Source organism: Cyrtonyx montezumae, unplaced genomic scaffold, assembly GCF_038088225.1.
Source record: "Cyrtonyx montezumae isolate F1298 unplaced genomic scaffold, pur_monq_1.0 scaffold_29, whole genome shotgun sequence".
NCBI classification, from domain to species: Eukaryota; Metazoa; Chordata; class Aves; order Galliformes; family Odontophoridae; genus Cyrtonyx; species Cyrtonyx montezumae.
The window spans coordinates 8,480,606-8,503,497 of NW_027072033.1; the positions used below are offsets into that span (position 1 = coordinate 8,480,606).

Consider the following 22,892-nt stretch of genomic DNA (forward strand, 5'->3'; position numbering starts at 1 on the left):
CATGATAATTATGTCTACCATCCTTGTCTTTCTATTCTGTCATGTCACATTTTTAAATATAAGAAACAATGATGGTATGGCAGTTTGCTGATTTATCTCAGAATATGCATTTTCATTATGTACAACACGTAATCTCAAAATGCTTTTTACACTGTGTAACTTCCTTCTACAACTTTCCTGTTGTCAAGCATGCAGATTTTATGTCATCCGGGACTCCTAAGTTTTCAAACAGATTTTTTAATGATTATTACAGAAATTCATAGAAAGTATTTAAGGTAACTCAGCTGCCTACAGTCAAAGGCTGTTGAGTAGCACTACATTTTCCTTCCATTTTCTGATTTTGCTGACTTTTGACACATGCAAATCCAAGCAAATCAGATGAATGTTTCCAGAAGTGTCATTCTTTGGCTTTTTTCTTTCAGAAATACCTTGATCCTCTAGCACCAAACCTTCACTTATTCTACATCCAAAAGAACAAAGAAGACCTGACAACCTCCTCAGCTGATCCAAGGAGGCACTGCTGTGACTCAGTTCTTCTGTCCCATCTGTCCATTGTACCACACTGCTGATCCTCTACACAACTGCACTGTACTGTAGCTCTCTCAGCTGCACTTAATCTATCAGTAACGATGGTACAATGTCTGTCCAGAGACAATGAGAAGAACACTAAAACTGAGAGATTAATGTCTTACAAGTAAGTGTTCACAGCAAGTAATTTTAAGATCTTACTGTAAACAGTTCAAATGCCTGAGCGCTCATTGCTCTAAGTTAACCCACTCATCAGATTTTTATTTCTCCATCCCTGAATTTTTTTCTCCAGAAAAATCTGTTTAATCTCCCAGAGATCCAAGACCCCAGGAGATCTACCTGTGCTGTTGTCAATAAGGAGCAAGTAACACTCCTGTACTTGTGCAGCAGCCAATCAGTATCACCAGTTTGTGTTTGGGAGGAATTCTGTAATTTCTCTTCTAGACTTAAAGACTATTAACTTATTTTTCTTACAATTGATACAACAGAAGAAGACGACATTTCTGTGTTTGATTTGTATTAGTCAAACTTCACTTGCAACACATTTTTCCATGTTTCTTATTGGGGATAAAGTAGAAAAAAATCTCTTTCTGTCTATTCCTGTCAATTGTTATTTGTCCTCCATTTTCTGCTCTACTACATCTACAACTACTACTCTCATGTGCCTGAATTATCACTTCACTAAGTAGTTCAGGAGCTAAAGAGTTTCAACTGGGCAGATGTATATGTTGTTTAGTAAATAAAACTTCAAAATTTTTGAAAGAACAGAATTTGTCCTCATTTCATACAATGAGGCAAGTCACTCCACTTACATACACAGTATCACATAAATAACTACCAAAATCAAGGTAAAACAGTTATAGAAGCCAATTCATCTTGAAATAATGCTTAGCAGATGAGCGCTAAATGAACACCCTAGAGTGCCCTCATCACTGATGAGGACAAAGGGCACCTGGAGTTACAGAGTAAAATGTTTATGTGGTTAACACTAAAGGAAGCATCCAAACAGAGCAATTCAAGGTCAGAAATCTAAGTTCTGCAGAGGTTTCACAGATGTGATGACACATACACAGGGATTCCTCTTTCAAGAAAGTACCAGATGTGTGTTCCTTGCTTCTCTTCATGTGTTTAAGTTACGTGAAGAGAAATTATTCAGCCTGAAAATATACTTACATGCATGGCTCACATTTGAAGTTTACAGAGAACTCAGTGACAACATACCTGTGGGGACTCAGCATACACTAAATTCGTGACTGGACTACTTGGATTTTGAAGCCAGCTTTTCCACACCGGGGTGTGGAACAGAATGCTACTGATTTCACTTTGCATGTCCCACAAGCAGTACCACCACAAAATCTAAATCCAGCAAAACCAACCGAAGGCAAACGGAAGAGGTAGCATCTGATTTCATTCTACTAGTTCTCTGTTTGCTTCTACCCATGCAGTCTTCTGCTCCTGCAGAATCCTGTTAGCAGCACATCAGAGCTTGCTGGTTTAACACAGCTTCAGGTGCCTGTGAAACCCCACCCTTGCAGTCATAACCATTACATGGGTATCAGTGACATCAGCCTGCTCTGACTTGAACTCAGAGAAAAAAGGTACACAAGCCCATGATCAATCTTTGAAGACCTTCTGCTGAATCAGTGATACTGCGTTATCCTTTGTCTCTGACCCGATAAGGCACAGTACACCACTCCGCCATCACAGACACACATCCACCGTGTTGATGTCACAAACCCAGAAATAAAGGCAAATTCCAGCAGCAGACAGCAGTGCAGCCTCTTCGTTTCAGCAAGCAGTGAACATTGCAGATGTGCACAACAGCTCAAGTAGGAACATATAAGCTAATTTTAAACAAACTCAGAAGAGTGGATCTCTCTAGAAGGCACCCACAGTGCTTTTCCAACAGGCTTTGCAGACTGCTCCAGACCTGTGCTACTGCCCTATGAGCGAGCTAAAAACCCATGGGAGATGGGATACATCTATCCACATCACAATAGTGGTGTGTATCAATACATTTCTGCTGTGATTTCCTGTTCTCACTGAAATTTTAATACAGGTTTGTGTCCTTAAGTCAAGCCTTTTGCCCACTGCAAGTTGAAAGACAAAGACATACTCCACAGCTAAGGTATCACATTGGTTTTCTGAAAGCTGACAACCAGAAAAGTCACTTCATTTCAACAAAGATCATCAACCAACACTGCTCAGAAAGAGAAGTGGAAATCCTCTCCCAAAGCAGCTGAAGAGGACTAACAGATACAAGGAAAAAAGGCTGGTTATGGATCAGGTTTATGAACAGGATCAGAAAAAATGCATCCAGCAGGATGTTTGCAAGTGAATGTGTGTGTGTGGCAAAGGCTTGGAAAAACTGAATGTCAGAAGCTGTTCACATCGCAGTACTGACACATTTGGACAAAACCAAGACGAAAGACACTCATTTTAAGTTAAACTGTTGTTTGTTCCAAAAGGTTAATAGCCACGTTGCAGGAGTCTACAGTACACATAACAATAAAAGGCAGGATTAACACACAATGCGTCTTCTTTTAGTGCACCAAAATCCTGTCATTCCTCTTCTTTGAAGCTTTAACTACTTTGTAGTCACTGGATTAGAAGACTTGAGGACTTGCATATTTTCCAGACATGCTGAGCCTAATGACAACTTCCTTTACAAAGCAACAGCCTCACAATGAATAAACAAACTTAAACAAAAAGCCATCCTTTGCACAGAGAACATAGTGACAGATGCTATAAGTTAGACAGAATACTCTTGAAGTAGCATTTCTTCCCTCTGAGCAACAGCATAGCACAACACAGAACATCTATAGAATGATTTATGTATGAAAAGCAAAGGGAAGGTTTTTCTTTTCGTTTTTTGTTTTTGTTTTTTAAGGCTCTGAAAAAGAAGAGTTATCTGCATCAAGCATACAGTTAAAAATCTCAGATGACAGTTTCTAGCTGACGTTTGCATTAAATGCAAAACACGAATTTAAGGTCTGAAGGAAAACCATGAGAAGGACACAAGTCCACTATACAGCAGATTCACACAGCTATTAAAAAAATAACAAAAAATCGGACCATTTCGACCATTTTTTTTCCATTTACATCTCATTCTCTTCTGTGAATGGGCTAAAGACATTGATTCCTAATTGGTGGTCAAATATATTTTCATGCCAATGGGAGTTCTGGTAAGCATTCTCACCTTACACAGACTGCAGTGAGTGAGTTTAGAAAAGATCAGCTCTCCTGCAAACAACTGGAAGCTCACTAAATAGGATTAATTTGCCTGGTCAGCCAGCTGGTCCTTTTCTCCCCACATCTTGCATTACTATGCTATTTACAGCAGAAAAGAGATTAAGGAGAAAACAGCAATTCCATTACAAATGCCTAACATTATCAAGACACTCGAGGGGAAAAAAAAATATTCAGTGGCAACCTTTGACCCAAGGATAAGCCTAATCACTAAATTACTCAACAGTTTAATTAACACAAGAAAAAGCTCAACAAAAGTTTGACCTAAATGTTGTCCATGTAGTCAGTGTCATTTACTAAAAGTGATGTGAAGATTTCTTACACTCAAAGCCATATGTACCACGTGACCCAACTACAATTTTCAGAACCAAATCTCATTTATTAACGTCAGGAGGGGGCTACAGCTGAATTCTGCTCAACTTTAAAGATTCAATTTACAGCTTTTTATAATAAGGCATTTAGAAACATTCAGAAGGAATTGATACTTCATCCATTTTTCCACTAACACTGTACCCTAAGAAATAAGGCTTTTTTTTTTACTGCAGTGTAAAGGAGAAGTTTATGAAATACAGGGCTTTGCAAAATCACAGCACAGCATTACCATTTTGTTTTCAAAAATAAGCACTGAAATGAAACCTAGATGAACATAATCCGCTTACTGTTGAGCAAATCTAATTAAGCAGAAGAAGACAGATAAGCCACGAGTATATATTGTTGTCACTATGGGCTCTAAACCGCAGTATAGAAGGGGGAATAAAGAAAAAGGCCATAGCACATTCCCACCCCTAAGCGGTGCCGCGCGGTGCTGCGCTGCGCTGCTCGCTCCCGGCCGCTCCCCGCGCAGCAGTCCTTCCGATGCGCGCACACCCGGGGACGGGGGCGGCCCGCGAAGCCCCGCAATCTGTTGTTCCCCCATACCAACCCTCCCAGAGGGGCAATAAAGCCATCAGGAAAAATAAACGCGATGGGAGCTGACTCCAACCCGCGAGAGGTAACGCGCTCCCCCCGGACCTCGAGCTTTCTGCTGACCGGCTCCCTTCAGGGAAATGCAACAAATGGCAAGACCTGGGACCCGGCACTGAGCAACAGGAAATCTCTGCATCCGTCACCTCCCGGGGAGAGGTAAATGGATTAGCGAGAGCAACGAAGGGCAGAAAAGCCCTTTCAAACGTGCAGTTGATTAACAAGTCCCCTCTAATCTGCAGCATCACTGTTTTTCCTCAAAGACATGATCGTTCTCCCCTCGCACTTCGGCGCAGTTGAGCAGCGATCGGGAGCGAGCCCGGCCCCAGCCCAGCACGGAACGCTGCTCCCGCGCCGCCTCCCGCGGTTCCCGGGAAGGGTTTGCAGGCAGTGTCCTCTGCCGCGGAGGGGAGAGGGCAGATCTCCAGAGAGCGTGTTTGGAGAGATCAAAGAGCCGTGCCCGACACCCCGACCTCCCCGCTGCATTTCACATTCCGGGGAAAATGAAAACGTTAAACCTCCTCCCCCTTCTGCTCCGAAAGCGCCGCACGTCTGAAGCGTACGTGGAAGGAGGGGGAAGGGGGAGGGGAGCGGGGGGGAGAAAGTTAAAAAAAAAAAAAAAAGAAGGAAAAAAGTTATGCGGTGTCTTTCACCGGAGTTCTTATGGCGTCGCGCTCCTCCAGGTCCCCGCACATCGCGGCTCTCCCCCGCCCGAACGAGCACCGGCCCCGCAGCACCGCGTGGGACCACGCACAGGGATGCGTGAGGCGCGCTGCTCCGCAGCCCACGAACAGCCGAATACAGTCGGGAACAGGACGCTCCCGCTCTCAGAAGCACGGAGCCTCCATCGGCTGTGGGCACGGCGGCGGCCCCCCGTCCACTTTAATCCACCCCGTCGCCCCCCCCCCCCTCCCCCCAGTTCCCGCTGAAGCAACACTCAACAGCCCAAATAATAACACATTATTATAACCGCTCCGAGGGGAAGACTGGAGGGCGGGCGGAGGGAAAGAGGAGGTTCCACTCCTCGCTATCCACCCTCGACAATAACAAAACTCCGAACTTTTTCTTTGTTTTCTCCCTCTCTCCCCCTCCCACCGCCCGCCTCCGGCCGGCCCCGCTGCACAGCCCCGGTCGGGGCGCGGCACGGAACGGAGCGGGACCAGCGGGGCGCGGTCGGGAAGGTGCGGTGTCCACGGTCCCTCCCCGGCCTGCCTTCACCTCCTGCCCTCCCTGCTGGTAAAAACGCGACATCAGGTTTCCATTTTGCATTAAAAAAATAAATAAATAAAAAAAGCGCGCACACACACACAAAAAAAAATTTTTGAAAAAAAGAGGGAAAGGAGAAAAAACAACCAGTAATCAGCATCAAGTTGGGATGCTGGCGCTCCGTCAGCTTCAAGCGGGATGCACAACTTTCCTGGAAGAGAAAGCAGCTTCCCCCTCCTCCCCTCTCCCGCTGAATCCGTCCGAACAGCAGACTCCTTGCCCGCGCCCCGACGGATGCCCCTTACCTGCAGCGCGAAGGCGGACGAGCACAGCGGTGGCCAGCAGGGCCAGGACACGCAGAGCGGCCGCGGGGACCATCCTGCGGTCAGTGCTGGTGCCTGCGAACGGAGCGGCGCGGCGTAGTGCGGTGAGGAGCGGTGCGATGCGGTTGGCCCCAGCTCCCCGGGCGGGGAGGTACGGCGTGTGCTGCCGGCCCGGCACCGCCACCCCAGCCCTGCTCTCCCGCTAACGGACTCTCCCCGACTGGGGGGCGGAGGAAACCGCGCTCCTTTCCCCTCCTCCTCCTCCCCCTCCTCCTCCGCCTTTCCTAGCATCCCAACGTCACCGGGGACAAATCCGACACAGGGGAGGGAAGAGGAGGGGAGAGGCACCGAGGGGTGGCCGCCGCGGCGCTCCGGCACCCTCTGCTGGGTGAGCCCCTCCCGCGGCAGCAGCTGGAGGGATCGGCTCCCAGGAGACAGGGCAGCCCTCGAATTGCAAGGAATCCCCAGCGAGAAAATTAACCTGGGGAGGTGGGAGGAATGCGCCTTCGGATAGCTGCTTCCCCTTCTCTGCAAAACAAAACAAAACAAAACAAAACAAAACAACAACATAACCATCGCCTTTCTGCACTCGGACAACACCGAGGGAAAGCTCTCGCTCTGCCCCGACGGCGGCTGCGGCCTCACAGCCCCGACTTGAGGCCACCGCTGCTCTGTTGAGGCGTCAAAAGTGATCGTGCTGCCTGCTCGTGGGCAGGAAGCTGTTCTGCTCCCAGCAAAGCTTCCACATGCCTCAGCCGTCTTTTGTTACCGGAAATAATGACGCTGTGCGTGAGCGGTTCAAGTGTGCTTTCTAAATCCTTTTTAGTTTATATTTCTGCAGCTCAAGGAAACCGGCACACTTAAGGTAGTGCAAAACCGCCAGCGGTCATCTGCTAACTGTGCCACAAACTTGAACAGCGATCACCTCTTAGTTGGCTGCATTTCTGAAGTTATAATTGGAATCAGATACCCTCTTCAGAAATACAGCATTCCCCTCGCTTTGGACTTTGATGATGAACCATGCTAAATATAATCTAAACTATTCTGATGCCTTTTCCAAATCAAGCTCTGAATTTACACTGTTCTGTGTTATTCGCTTAAATTACATTCTTCTACTTATTGCTACAAAACACTCATTTCTTCTTGCATTGCATTTCTTTCCTCTCAGCTCTCTATCCCATCTTGAAAATTCCTCTGGCACCTAAGGATAACAAAGGGAGGTCCTGATCTCTCTTTGCTAGGAATGTGGGATGGCTGAACCCAGTCCTTCGCCATCACAACAACACATTTTATAATCCCTTTCATAAACATATGAAACCAAATTCAAGAGTACTGAGGTCTTTGTTCTTTTTTCAAATAAGTTCTGCTTTTGTGACAGGAAGACTGCTCCTCCAGACCTTTCCTCTTCAATAGCCAGACAGGTACTCCAAATGGCCAGCCCAAATTCATTCTGTTCATAGCCCTTACCACTAATGCCACTGTTAGCTTTTCATTCATGTACCTTTCCCCTTTTCTCTTGTATGAAATGACCACAAACATCCCCCAAATTTTATTTTGCTATACTACCAAAGCTTAAATTTTCAAATTTCCTCCAAAGTGATAACTGCACTTCCCAGTCATGTCAGTACCCACCCCCACCCTCTTCTCTTGTTTCCCGTGTTTTTGGAAATCTGATCTCTTTCTGAAGTGGTGAAGTTCTGAGTAGTACTAGAGATGCCGTCTCTTCTAAAACACTTTCTTTTCTGAGCTGAGAAGGTTGATACCCCCTGATGATTACAGCACCTTTCTGCTGACAGACGTCCTGTCATGTGTTAGAAAATCTGCACCTCCTCTTTTCTTATTGGTTCTAGTGTATATCTAACTGCTGAGAACTGTGTCAAAAGGCCATGTATCAGTCATAGCACTCCATCCCTCCCTTCCCCTTTGTCTTAGGGAAAATGAGCAAGACTATCATCACAATGAATGGCACAAGAAGCCCAGATTAAACAGATGGAGGGTAAACAACCCTAACTAGATCTACAGGTGAGGGTATTCCTTGCTTCTCCTTTCCCTAATTTTTTATTCCCAAATCCTGGCAATACTGTTGTTAGTGATGACAAGCACACTTTCTAGTGATGGGATTCATGCCCTAGTGCAGGGTAATAGATGAGCTCAGTGCCAGCATGTCCAAGATACTGAACCAGAGATAGCACTGTGATTTTTACAGTGAAATTTAATCAGTTAAAACATGTAGCAGTTGCCTGCCTAAAGCTTTCCAGGTTTGAGTCTGTGTTCTGGAACTCATGTTTGTTCAGCTGGGTTTCTTACCTTCCAAAGCAGGGAAAATTGTTTGCCTAAATCAGCCTGTATTGAAAAAAAACCATTCAAAAATAATATTTTTTTCTCTCATGCTCTCAAAAAATAAGAAGCTTACAAAGATATTTAGGATATAGATACAAATAATTTATTTCAGCTCACGTTAGGAGTTGATGGAAATTTCAGCTGTGAATGATTATTACATTATGATTGCTAAGTGACTACAGCAAGTTAGATGTTGAGAGTTAGTCTCCTTCACAGCCACAAGTGATTTTGTCACTGACCACAAAAATTGTCATTTCATGTTTCACATGTGCAGGGAGAATCACTTGGCAGAACTGAGGTGATGTCATTACAGGGAGGAAACCACAGTATGAATTCTTTCTTTGCATTGTGAAGAAAAATGTACAGCAGGAAGAGAAAGATGGACAACTGCATGTTTCTTCTGTGTTGGTTCGCCCCACTCACATAAGCCACCAGAATGCTCATTTATATTCTGTGGCATATTGCCCCAAACTGTTCTGTTGCTGCTCAACAAAGAAAAAGCTGTGCATGTATTTGTTTACATGGCCATATGGTATACGTGTGATAGATGCAGTTGAGAGCAATAGGACAAGCTAGAACTCCGCCTGAGCTGGCTTGAAAATCCCTGACAGAGCTTGGATGAATTGCATTTGTCATGTGTGTCTGCTTTTGTAATAAACATAATGAAAGTAACTGTACAGAAATATGTAAGCTCTTACGTGGTTCCAGGACTTAGTCATTTGTAGTCATTTTACAGGCTTAGGGAAGTTTTAGTTGGTGCATTAACTTACTTTATTCCAAGCACTTGATATTCAACACCCAGTCTTTCTATTCCTATGATGTAAACATCACTGAAAACACAATTGTAGACATCATGTGCATGCTTTACGTTCACAGGACCAACTTTTGGGCTTTCTTCTTCAATCATTACTACAACAGCTGTGGAGTACATCCATAGAATCCTTCCACAGGCCAAAACTGAAAATCATATTGGGTATCTGCAGTACAATTGAGTCAGGCTTCAGACACACAAATTCAAATTTGCAACCCAAAAATGTATCCATCTATTCCTGAAAAGTCTCATCAGCCATCTCCTGGTGGACCCGAGTTTCTGTATTCCACAAACCTACCTCAGGTGCAGCTTTCAAGGCCCAGAAACCACTGACGCAGCCTGATGCTACTGACCACCTCTGCCCAATTCTTGCCAAGAAAATGCAGAGGACAGGGCATGAGAGAAACTCCAGCTATGTGTCAAGGGCACTAAGCAAAGTAGGGGAAGTCCGTAAGACTGATCACACTCATCAGTGCTACAGAACAAGTTAATAAAAACTAACTTTGTAGCAGGCACTCAGAGAACTGTGCGACGTATGCTGTTCTTAAATTCACAGTCTACCTGCACATTTCTGATTTTTTTAGTGAAATCAGCAACTATGAAAACAGAAACCCAGCCAAAAACTCAGCTATGCAGCCTAGCTAGCAGAAAGCCTTTTTCTCTTATGTGAAGAAAACAGTACTATTGTTGATCCATGGTTTCAGGTCATTATTTATTATGCTTTAGATACATGCAATATTGGGACACATATATATGTATTAATAGTAATTAACAATAAGTATTTTGAAAATATTTTACTTTTTCTCTCTTTTAAACAGGGACAGATGTCATCTCCCTTCTTGCTGTTTTTTGCACCTTTGTGTACATTGATCAAATAACACTGCCACAGAAGCTGGCTTGCCTGCTTCTAAGCAGACCTGTATTCATGTATTGACTGCTATCGTTACAGGAAGTTCATCAAGAGCACTCTTCATGTCTAGAACTAAAAGAAGCAGTAAGACAGCTGTTAATTTGTTTATTAATGTGGAATACAGACAGACAGACAAACAAACAAACAAACAAAAAAAACAACAATACACAGAAGTAGAGATGATTCCTCTGTCCAGTAAAATCATGCTCACTTGAGGGTGCAAACAACATATAGTGCCTTCAGATTAGGGTCTTCCTAGTCCTGTCAGTCATAAAAGCAGAAAGTGGAAGAGCTCAGGGATTTCTCTCTCTTCTCTATCAGTATTCCTACAAATAAAATAATTAGAGAATGACTTTGTGAAGCCTAGAATGTGAATAAAGAGGAGGATTCAGTACCTTTTATGCAAACTAAGCAACAGCTTGAATATCTGAATCAATAAATTTGATTTAAGATTAAATGAATCTTTGAAGTTGCCATGATTACAGTAAAGAGTGACTTATGTAAATTCCAAAACAATGAGTTTCTTGTTCTAGATGTCAGATGGAGCATCAACTTCTAGATATTCGACAGATTTTGAAGTAAGATGTTGTCTAAATTCCCTTAATAGCCTGACTTGTTGAATTAATACAGAAATATGAGTCCGTTCCCCAAAATTTCAGAACTAGAATATTAAGTTACATATACAGTACATAACATGCAGAATACAAAGCAACACTGAAAATGCATTACCCTAGTCAAGAAGGTATGACCACCTACGCCACTGGATGTAGCAGAGAACAGTGCACAAGGTCAGATAAAATGCAGTTTAATTTTAAAGTACTTCATATCTCAGCAAGTCCCCATAAAAGCCTATATTGTTTTATTTAAAGGTCATAATCTAGATATGAAGTTGTCCAAGAAAAAACACTGAACTGATCAGGAATTAAAAAGATAGCATCCAAACAGCTGTTTACAGATAGGATTCTTTCAAGAGCCTTTATGTGCTTGTCAGTGTCTCTACAACAGTTGTGGGAGGCACTCGGATGAGGTGTGCAAAGAAACAGCTGTTTGGTTTGTTTCTGATTTTTAAAGCTAAAGCTAGCCTTAGCCAGAGAACAGGCCATCTTCAAAAACTGGCACACCACGATTCGGAGCCACGCCAAAGAGGAACCAGAACTTGTATGCTCTGTTCCCAAGTGCACTGAAGAGTTCTCTGCATGGGAAACATCTCCATGCAGCTTGTCAAAAATGCATTAAGGACTGCCTTGGCTTTGAAAAACATAGATGGATATACTTGAGAAAGAGGTAAAATCTGGAGAAACTAAAAGCAGGTAGCATAAGCTATTACTGCGTGTGACACAGACATGAGTTTTTTTGCAACTCCTCTGCCCTTGCAAACACAAAGCCCCAACAGAAACAAACTTGGTCTAGGGCAGCCAAGGAAAATGCACTGCAGCTCTGCACCAGGGATCTGTCATGTGGTAGAGTGAAATTTCTCTCCTTTCCTCCTCTCCCCTCACACTCAGGGGCACATATGGCATACACACATAAAGGAGTGAGAACTACCATGGGAAAGACTTCAAAGATAACACACAAACAGTAATGTAAACACATATACAAGTGAAATTCATTTGGAGTTGCTGTGTTTGATGGCACAGAGCAGATGAGTGCTGCTGGCTTTCAGTACACATTCCCAAGTGTTCTTCTTTTGGTCTATAACACTTTGAGGAAGAACATCTGCCACATTTCTCCTTCTCACAGCCATATTCTGAACTTCAGACTTTTGAAAAGTAAATTCAGCTCACTGATGGATTTTAAAATGCCTGTGATGCCCTAAACCAATGGTTTATTCAATTACATTCACAACACAGTCTGCTTACTAAGAAGATGAGAATGACAAATACACAAGCACAAGTAGAACTACTTAACACACATGCACAAAATTAACAGACAGCATAGGTAAAGACTTTAGACTGAAAAAAGTCAACGAAGATATGATTACATTTAACAGGCATAGAAGTAGGCAGTAAAATCCCTTAGACTTTTTGTTATATATAATTGCAAGCTTGCACTACATCTGAATCAGCTGTTTAGTGGTTTTGACCTTGCAGCACTGCTACTCATTGCATAGAACTTTTTCCTTTTGTTTCGCTTTCCCTTTGTGTGCCAGTCCCATTAAGTTTACCAAAACTGAAAAATAGGAAATTTCTTGTCATTTAAGGATACTCTTTACCTTATCTTGTTCTCTTCCATTGGAACTGGAACAATTCAAACAGGGATTACTAGACTGGCCACTACTGTTGTCCCATAACAGCTGTATCATCACTCATATAAAATGGGACAGAAAACCTGCTTTTGTTCCTATATTCTTCAGAAACTTCTGCACCAAAGATTTGATGAAGGCTTACATGACTTGCATAATATCAGCTACTGTGCTGTACAAGAGTTTACTTGCCACAAAAGAGAGAATCTTAGTTGAATGCTTCTTGACTTCTTCCTTTCCTAAGCTACCACAAAAGCAGCAGTCAACTTTTTACAACAAATCTGTAATTAAATTAAATAGCATAGTTAAATTAGAGTCAGATGCTCAGAGTTATTGCATAGACTTAATGATATCTTTCAGGCACCAGTACCATTTTTGTGGATAACAGTTCATCTAAAAGAACTCAGCATGTGCCAGTTGTTGCCTTGTGTAACAGTTAATGTTATGCAATGCTGGCCAGACAAAAGTTAGACACTAAGCAAAACTGTCTTTTGTCAGGACAGACCAGCAAGCAGTGCCAGCAATCAACCCAACCAAGAAAAATAGGAAGCAGGGAAAAAGAAAAGCTCATTTCCAACTTAGAGCTGAAGCCCCCTGGGAACACCAAGGATAATTGGAGAAAGTACGAACAGCACTTTGTCAGTAAGTTATGAATAATAGGAAAAATAAAGACAATGGAAGATAATATTATTTCTCTGTGTGGTTGGTTCTGAAGTACTTAATATTTTTAGCAGTTAAGTTAGACAGGAAGGCATAAACTGATTTGGCCAAAAAGCCCCCATTTAGTCTTTAATATAAAACATACGAAGGTGGTGTAGTTAAGCTTGGCATTTCTACATATGTATAGCTTTAGTTTAATAAGAAGAGGGGAAAGATGGCAAAGATAACTGTACTTTTGAAAGAGCATGAAAGCAGAAATTGTTTTAAAGGGCACAGAGCTGCTCTGTATGGGAACTGCTGAATCACGGCCTGAACCACTGATTGGTCACCTGAGGTGAGCACCAAGTCAGCCATGGGGGCACAGGTGAAGGTGATATACCTGTGTGGGTGGAAGGGGTGGAGCCTAGTTCCTCCTCTCTCAAACCCCATTTAAGGGCTGACCACCACCAGGGAAGGATCTCTTCTTGGAGATCCCTCCCATGTGGAGTCCTCTGTGAGCCTTGTCATCTTAAAGGTGAGCCATCTTCTCTTTTGTATTACCTGTATAACTGTTTATATAGAACTACCTAAAATATACCATCTTCTATACTATTCCCTGGTGGAGTATTGTCATTAGGAGTTATTTACTCTACATTTGGCGAGCCACGCAGCTCTAACTAAATCCATAATGTCATTTATTTGGAGTATGTTTAAATGGGCCAAGGGGGAGAACGTTACCCCCCTAGAACAGACAATCCCTGGTCTAATTCCAGGATTCATGGGGTCACCCTACTATGGATTGGCATCCGTTATTGAGAAATGGGGACCCATGCGGGTTCCAGGGACTGCCGCTCCTTCTCCATCTTATTTGACTGACTACTTCGTAGGATTAGATAAAGACATACTTGTTACCAAGGAGCGGCGGTTAGCTGCCTCTGCAGTAGCCTGGCCATTAGTAATGGCCATACTCAAGTTAGATGTTGCAAATGTTAATATGGAGACTGAAAATCAGTTATTATGAGACCGTATTGAGAAACTGGAACAACAGCTGGGTACGTTAACAACCAAAAAGCCTGGCCTAAATGTCCCCACAAGACAAATAAGGAATATATTGGTAGAAGACACCCCAAAATCAGAGGAAGAAGACTCTGATATGACAGGGGAAAAGATCTCTAAGGCAGATCTCGAAACTCCATCTATGATGGACCCATTCGAGATTCGGCCTATTATAACTCAAAAAACAAAGAAGGTACAGGATAGACCAGCAGGGGTGCCTCCTGACCAATGGCCCCCTGCAGAAACCTGCCTCCATGTGACCGCTCGTCCATATACAGCTAATGAGTTGATGGACCTAGTACAACGGTTCCATCAGAAACCAAGAGAAAGCATACCATCATGGCTCCTAAGGTTATGGGATGCAGGAGCTGAAAGTGTTTTAGTAAATGGAACAGAAATGTCAAAATTAGCATCTATAACGATAAACCCGGCATTAAGACAAAGATTATATGCAGCTGTCCATTATAATGAGGAAAACCATTCTATTATAGATTGGTTGATGGCTGCATGCCGCTTAACATGGCCCAACAAAACCGATATCCCTCTTAATACTGGTTTGTGGTCCTCTATGGAGGACCTCCAGACCTATATCAGAGAACTGGGTATGAGGGAGGCTCTGTATGCGGACACTTTTGAAAGCCCCGATACGGAAAAATTTACAGCGGGCATGAGAGATCTAATACTACAGCAGGCCCCCTCCCACCTATATGGGATGTTGGTTTCCATATTAAATCCATTGGTGGCATCAGAAGCCATCGTACAGCAGGCAGCCCAGTTAGTAGCAGACTTAGGGGAGACGGAGCGCGTAAGAACCAGGCGTAATGTTCGTATAGTGGAAGATGCTGAGGCCTTCCCTATTAGAACTAAAAAGCCTGCTCCACGGATGCCCCGATCAGGCCCCGTACGGGTATCCCGGAGGACTATGTTTAATGATCTCATACGGGCTGGGGTTGCATTTACCAAAATTGATGGGCAACCCAACCATGTTTTGTTACAGCTGTGGAAACAGCTTAGAAATGATCAGAAATTTCAGAGTGCTCCCAGAAAATCGGGAGTACGAATTATAGAAAAAACACCAACAACAACCTGGAATTTGGCTGACTTTATAATACCAAACAGAAGGAAAAAATATCCGCAGGTGTCACAGGCTACAGTGCCTGAGCCACCTGTGGCAAAAGATTTAGATCTGGCAAAATTCATGGATTAACGGAAAATTCTGGTCCCCATAGGGCCTCTAGCTGTGACCAGAGGCCCTATGTAGAACTAACAATATTCTGGTCCAGGACAAATGTGCAGAAGGTGATGGCTCTAGTGGATACTGGCGCAGAAACATCGATTATATATGGAGACCCAACGAAATTTAAGGGTAATAGAGTGATGATTGGTGGGTTTGGGGGACAGACTATTCCAGTCACCCAGACGTGGTTGAAATTGGGGGTTGGGCGTCTCCCGCCCCGGGAGTATAAGGTGTCGATTGCCCCAATTCCAGAGTTGTTATAAGACCATGTGAAGCATCTGGTGATGGTCTAACCGGGACTGATGACACGTAAGATGGACCTGCACTGTATGATTACATGCTTCCAGTAGATACCACCGAGCACTGGCCCAAAGAAGAGTTCGACGGATGCGCCGATCATCACTCATATCAGATTACATCAGCATGCGTTGCGACAGGCAATTATGTAAGCGTCGCGATGTATTGGGTCTCTGTATCAAGGGGAACTCACCTTATGGTTACTTGATCAGTGGTTCATGTCGTGAAGGGGTGGAGTGTATGGGAACTGCTGAATCACGGCCTGAACCACTGATTGGTCACCTGAGGTGAGCACCAAGTCAGCCATGGGGGCACAGGTGAAGGTGATATACCTGTGTGGGTGGAAGGGGTGGAGCCTAGTTCCTCCTCTCTCAAACCCCATTTAAGGGCTGACCACCACCAGGGAAGGATCTCTTCTTGGAGATCCCTCCCATGTGGAGTCCTCTGCGAGCCTTGTCATCTTAAAGGTGAGCCATCTTCTCTTTTGTATTACCTGTATAACTGTTTATATAGAACTACCTAAAATATACCATCTTCTATACTATTCCCTGGTGGAGTATTGTCATTAGGAGTTATTTACTCTACATGCTCACATAGAAATGAACGTGGATAGTGCAGTCTGCTTCTGAGCAACATATGGCACTAGAAATAAAACCTACTGAATAAATGAATCCTGGTGGAATGACTGAACTACAAGAAATCACTCCTTCTGTTGCAAAATCAGGGGAAAAACTGAATATATATTTTTAACAGAACTGCCACCAATGAGTCTGAACATGAAAGCTACAGTTTGCCTTGTTGAGGAAACTTCTTTGTAAGCAAAAGTTTGAGCTCCTAGAATTTGGACTTCATATGATGTGTATATACCTAGGTCATCACAAAAGTAATGTTTCCTATTTATTTCCATAGAAACTAAAGCAGATACAAAGAGCACCAGAACACTATTTGATAGAGCAAATTCTCAGCTACAAAATGCTATTTTTCAATACAGCCACCATTATTAGCTATGAGTTTTTGCCAGTATGCTGCACTCATAAAAATCTGCACTAGTGGAGGGGACCCGCTGTTGTCACTGCTGGAACACACCACCCACTGCCTCACTGTGCTCACACACAGTTTGGTCTCTGTAAATGTTTAGCAAGTATCAACGAATGTCAATGGGTGCCTTTTTTTCCCCATAGGAGGCATGCGTTGAGGAATGGCAGTAGAAGCTGAACCTTCCCACCAATATTCCATTACATGTTGTTGTCATGTGACATATGGCAGCAGAGGGACAGTCTGATAGAATGGTGTCTGAATTCCTCCATGTGGAAAAGAATGAAGAGCATCTCACTCAGTTAATCAGCATGAATTGGCTTATCACTACTGCAGAACCATGTACAGAGTTGAAAACTGGCTTCAACACATTGGAATCAATGGTAGCAATGCATTACAAATATCACAAAGTTTGTATCAAGTGGGTCCTGTGAATGCTCACACAGGAACAGAAAGAACACCATATGCAAGTTTGTCAGGATCTACTGAACCAATATGAAACCAAAGGTGACATTTTCCTCAATTGCATTATTACCAGAGACAAGATGTGGTGCCAGCATTGTGAGCTGGAGTCAAAATGGCAGTCCATGGCATATCAACAAGTGAATTCCCCAATAAAGAAAATGTCTGAGAGGTAGCTCTCAGCAGGTCTTCTGGGACAGACAAGAAAGAAGTCATCCTTCTGGATTTCCGGGAACTCAGACAAACAGTTAGCTCTGTCTGCTACTCTGTCGTGAAAATGCACAGCTAATGGTGATGACTATGCTGGATAAGTGTTTTGTAGCTGAGAATTTCCTATATCAGTGTTACAGTGCTCTTCGTATCTGTTGTAGTTTCCATAGAAGAACTGAGATACTGCAAACTCAGTTTTATACTGATATGTGCATATTATTAAAATAAAGAACATCACAAGATCTTCTATTGCAATTAACCACTCATACTCCAAACATACAATTTCCTTCCTATTTCTTTTTTGTTTGTTTATATATATATAATATATATATATATAATAAGATATATATATGCATATATATTTTAATTCTTTGAAAGCAATGCAGAAATTCATTTAAGCAAAATGATGATAGAATTAATGATGCAGAAAGAAATAAGAAATAGAGTTTTGCATATATTGATTGTATTTCCAGTTTGTTTATATTTGGATTTTACAAAATTGTTGGTGTATTTTCAGGCAATAAAATTCCAACAGAAGTCTGGAAATTATCTATTATGTCTATATATTAGTCTATTATGCAAAATAAAAGAATATTTTTCTCATATACACTGTAATTGATTTAATGCTTCTCTAGGAAACACCATTTTTGTTCCTCTAGTTTTTACCTTTAGCATGCTGAATCATAGAAAGGAATCAACTATTGGTAATAATCACAGGCCAAAGGCTATTCAAAAAACCTTAATGTCCTTAGGATTGATAGTAATACCAACAAGACCATGATGTTTAAGACTTTCAAGTCAGCCTTTCTATCATCTACAATAAACTCCACATGGTTTGTTTTGTTTATTTAGTTATATTAAAGGTCAAGCTGACTTCTATCAGCATTTTCAATTTTCATTAGCATCAGCAGGAATTACATACATGCATCAGTGGTAGGATAAACTCTAAAATAATCCATTCTTAAGTCAAAAGCATATCTAAAGACAGATTTCTATCATGGCATTTTACGCAAAGGTTTTGATTTGATCCACACTCAACAGGGGCGCCTGTTATTGAAACCATGTGGTATCTGCTTGGTATTTAGGGCATAATACTGCTGCTGTCAGCATATTCTTTAAAAATCTGATGCAATATATTATAAGGAAGATCTGAACAATCGTAACTAAAATTTGTTGGGAAAACTTGAAACAAAGGATTGAATAAAGCTGAAAACTTATGGAAACAATAACATCTGAAATGTTATAAAAAGAAACTTAGTATCCACATGGGAACTATTCTACAACCTTGGCAAATTTTAATCAGACATGTCTAACAAAAGTAATGTAACTAACTTCTATGTAAACAAAATACCTTCCAACAAAGGGATTAAACATTACCGTTAACGTTTTTTAGGACTACCATATATAGGAATAGTTGGTGCAATCTAATGGCACCGAGCTTTTAGAAAAATGCATAGCCAATTAGCAGAAGAGTTTCCAGTACATTTCTATCAGGTCACTGTTAACTACCTTTCATCACTTAGACTTCATTTACAGTAAAATTTACAACATAATACTACTGGTCTTATTCTGCCTAGCCTAATTTAGTCTTATTAAATCACAGAAGAAACTTTCCCATCTAAAACACATACACTGATATCCATCCTGTTCAGAACAGCTTGTCATATTTAAACTCAACTAAAAGCTTTTACTATCAACACCTATATATATTGCAACAATTTGGTATTTAGACAGGTCTGCCAGAAGTTATGGAGGAGCTCAGATAAAAGAATTGTTTCCCAAAGTAATATAAAGCATTACTGTAAATTATACAGCAGAACTTTGAGGACATAAGACTTAGAAGTAGAGATTTGTCTCATAAATAATACTTCGTAATACATAAATCACTGCATTAACAGTTTTCAGACTTCTACAGAAACATGAGCATATGCAACCTAAGTTAAAGAAACTGTGTAAGTAGGTTTTAGAAGTGAAGAAACTAAACCTTTCATGACATTGACCAACGTTTAATAGAAATTCTGACAGTATAAAAATAAAATCTTCATTTTAGATCAGGATTTGAAAATCCAAAATTATTTTACTTTCGGTCTGTGCCTCAGAAGACTAGATTCATCTTTGTGAAAATCCTTCATTCTCTATTCAAGCAGTGAAGTTTTCCCTGCTGAACTTGATCTGCATTAATTCTAACATCTTGAGAGCTAAAGTAATTGTTGAAAGCATGGGAAAAGAAGTACACAAAATCAGCTAAATATTTGTCTCTGCACAATTTTAATTTGTGCTTTCAGTTCATATTACTAGCCCCACAACTCATAACAATAGTAACCCACTACAGAATAATGGAGTTATTGCATAAGACAAATGTAAAGAGAACTGGGTGAAATTCTGTCCTGTGCTTTTAAAAGATTGAAGAGGGATCAGGAGACCCTGCCTCACACTGAACTGGGAATTATCACGTTGTGGCCCCCTGGATGGGAGCACAGAACACAGCCTTTATACTGCAGATTCTATTCCTCTGTATTATTCACATGAAGCAACTCTCATCCAGAGCCACGAGAGTCTGGAAAGTACTGAGACTGCATAAGATGACGTGATTCTCAAGCTGAATATAACAAAAATCATAAAACCACAACACAACCTTTTAGGAACTATTGATGTAACTGATTCTCAGCAACAAAGGTGACTCAAATAAAGGTAAAAACCTTGCTTCTCTGGTAATGAATTAAAAAAAAAATACTAGAAAGAAATTCTACTAGTAAGGGTTAGCCACCATGTATAAAGTGATCAAAGGAGATCATTTTGGTGTATGGGAACTGCTGAATCGTGGCCTGAACCACTGATTGGTCACCTGGGGTGAGCACTGAGTCAGCCATGGGGGCACAGGTGAAGGTGATATACCTGTGTGATTGGAAGGGGTGGAGCCTGGCTCCACCTCTCCCAAACCCCATTTAAGGGCTGACCACCACCAGGGAAGGATCTCTTCTCAGAGATCCCTCCAACATGGAGTCCCCTGCAAGCCTTGACATCCTGAAGGTGAGCCATCTTCTCTTTTGTATTATTTGTATCCTATCTATATAGAACTACCCAAAATATACTATAATCTATACTATTTTGTTGTGAAGTACCATCCTTGGGAGTTATTTACGTCACATTTGGAGAATCTTAAGAGTACATCTTAATATACAGCATACACTGTTTTCTAACATGGAAAAAACTACGTAAAGTGTATTTCAGAGAGTAAAATGTATTCTGTATTATTTATTGTGACTATAAGTAAAGAAAATAAAACTAGCACTACAGGACTTGACCACTAAAGTGGTCTCATATCTGTTGATTGCTTTTTCATGCTCAAGATCATCAAGATCATAAGAAAAAGAATCAATCAGTGCTCTAAAATGAGGTAAAGTCCTATTTCTTACAGGTGTTTTCTAGTATGCTGTAGGCATCAATCTGAGAACAAGTTTCTGACCCAAACAGAGCTCAGCCTGATCCATTACGGCTAGCCTGTTACTGATTGTGTTCAATGGAAGACTTCTAGTATCAGCAAGATCAGATTCTACCACTAGCAATTGCTACGTACTTGATCCTGATTCAGAACAGTTTACAGAGTCTTTTGAGATCCTTTCCAAAAATCACCTCTTTTTAAACACTAATATGGGTGCAATTGTTAATAACTAAAGAAAAGTATTAAAAAAGCCTGTGACTACAATAAAAGTTGAATTTTACCACAAACAGACAAACATTCTCCAGAGATATGAGCAAATACTGAGGTATCCAAATTTTATTATGAAGAGGAACACAACAAACCTAAGACCAAATTCAGAATCTAGAAATCACAATAGCAATTTCCTTCTGATTTAAGTTATAGTTACTATTATTTTACAGAGTATAGATTCCATAACAAATAATGAAAATTAAATAACTTTTTTGACATGCTAGTATTAACTTAGGGTGATGGTTTGGTTACAGCATGTTCAACAGTTCTGCTGGCAGAAAAAAAAAGGGTATTTCAATTACAATTTTAACTATCCTAGTGGTCAGTACATGCACACCAGTTTTATTGTCTTTTTGGCTTCAAAGTAACATTTTGCCAAAGCTGTGCCAAGACTCTGGTATGGTCTTAAAGAGATGTACAAAACAGGACTAAAAGAGAAAATAGAAAACTCAAATATTTTGCTCAATTTTACCAATGAAAAGGTTTCTTCAGAAACTTTTCAATGTCAGTTTCCATTTCTTTCACTTCCATCTTCACAGAGTACATATATATACTTTTTAATAAGTAATCCTACACACTTTAGATTAAAAAGTGATGGAGCAACAGTAAGAAAATATCAGTGTACTGACAATAAATTCAATTTTATTCAGTGCCTGATTCTTGGCTTAAATAACCAGTTTTCAAAACAGAAAAAAACACAAACAACATCTGGGAATTTTGGTCTTTCTCCTATTTCTCTACCATATATCAAGGGTGCTTATGTAATATACTGGAAATATATATTCTGTGTTAGATAAATGACAGTGTTAGGGCTTTACATATCACAAACCACAGAACCATCATGTATGGCGCAAGAATGCACAGGTCACATACATTTTAGAGATAACTTTCTAGTCTTTTGACTACTGATCAACAGTTGTATAGCTGTCAGAAATCTTCTTGTGGTAAGACAACATATGCAAACTCTGAATTTAAAGACACAGCTTCCACAGTTAATATAGAATGACAACACAGCCAAACACTGCAAATGAAGTTTGTATTATGTGAACAAAACATTATTAAAAGATAAAAAGTGTATATCATTACAGTTATCAGTTCTGCCTCAGAAGCACACATTTTGCTTTGTTTACTTTCAATGACCTATGCTTTGTTTAATCCCTGATACATTGTAATTGCACTGTTTCACTACATACTTCATTATATCCCAGTTCTCAGTATTCATCGTTTCTGCCAACCACAGTAAGTCACCTACTACTCACAGCAGAACAAAACTTAAATACTGCATTTGGATCTCATCAGGTATTTCAGAATACCTGTTTGATGGCCCTGAACAATGAGCTGAAACTCATAGGGATTCTAAGGGTATGGGTACATTTTTAACTTATACATATATGCCAGATACCCCACATTCAAAAGTACTGTGCTTTTGCAAACTCTACAACAAAACACAAATACTAAGTGTAGAAGTTAATGTAGAGCATGCACAGTCTACTGATGTAATCTGTGCAAAGCTCAATGCTATCCTAACTTGATTTTTACAGGTCAGCTTTCCTTGTAGGGACTTCAGAAGTTTTGGTGGTGGTGGCAGTAGTTGTTCTTTGTTTTGTTGATTTTTTGTTTTATTTTTTTAATTGCAGATGTCGGGGAAAAAAACCTACAACAGATGGATACC

At 41.2% G+C, this 22,892-nt stretch overlaps 1 protein-coding gene across 1 annotated transcript in view; it reads right to left on the reverse strand.

The window, feature by feature from the left end:
• ROR2 (receptor tyrosine kinase like orphan receptor 2) overlaps positions 1 to 6,324 on the reverse strand; it is a 141,922-nt gene extending 135,598 nt beyond the window's left edge. Inside the window, exon 1 of the mRNA XM_065740555.1 lies at positions 6,252 to 6,324. Coding sequence (XP_065596627.1) covers positions 6,252 to 6,324 — 73 coding nt within the window. The remainder of the gene's footprint in view (positions 1 to 6,251) is intronic.
• Positions 6,325 to 22,892: the final 16,568 nt, after the last annotated feature.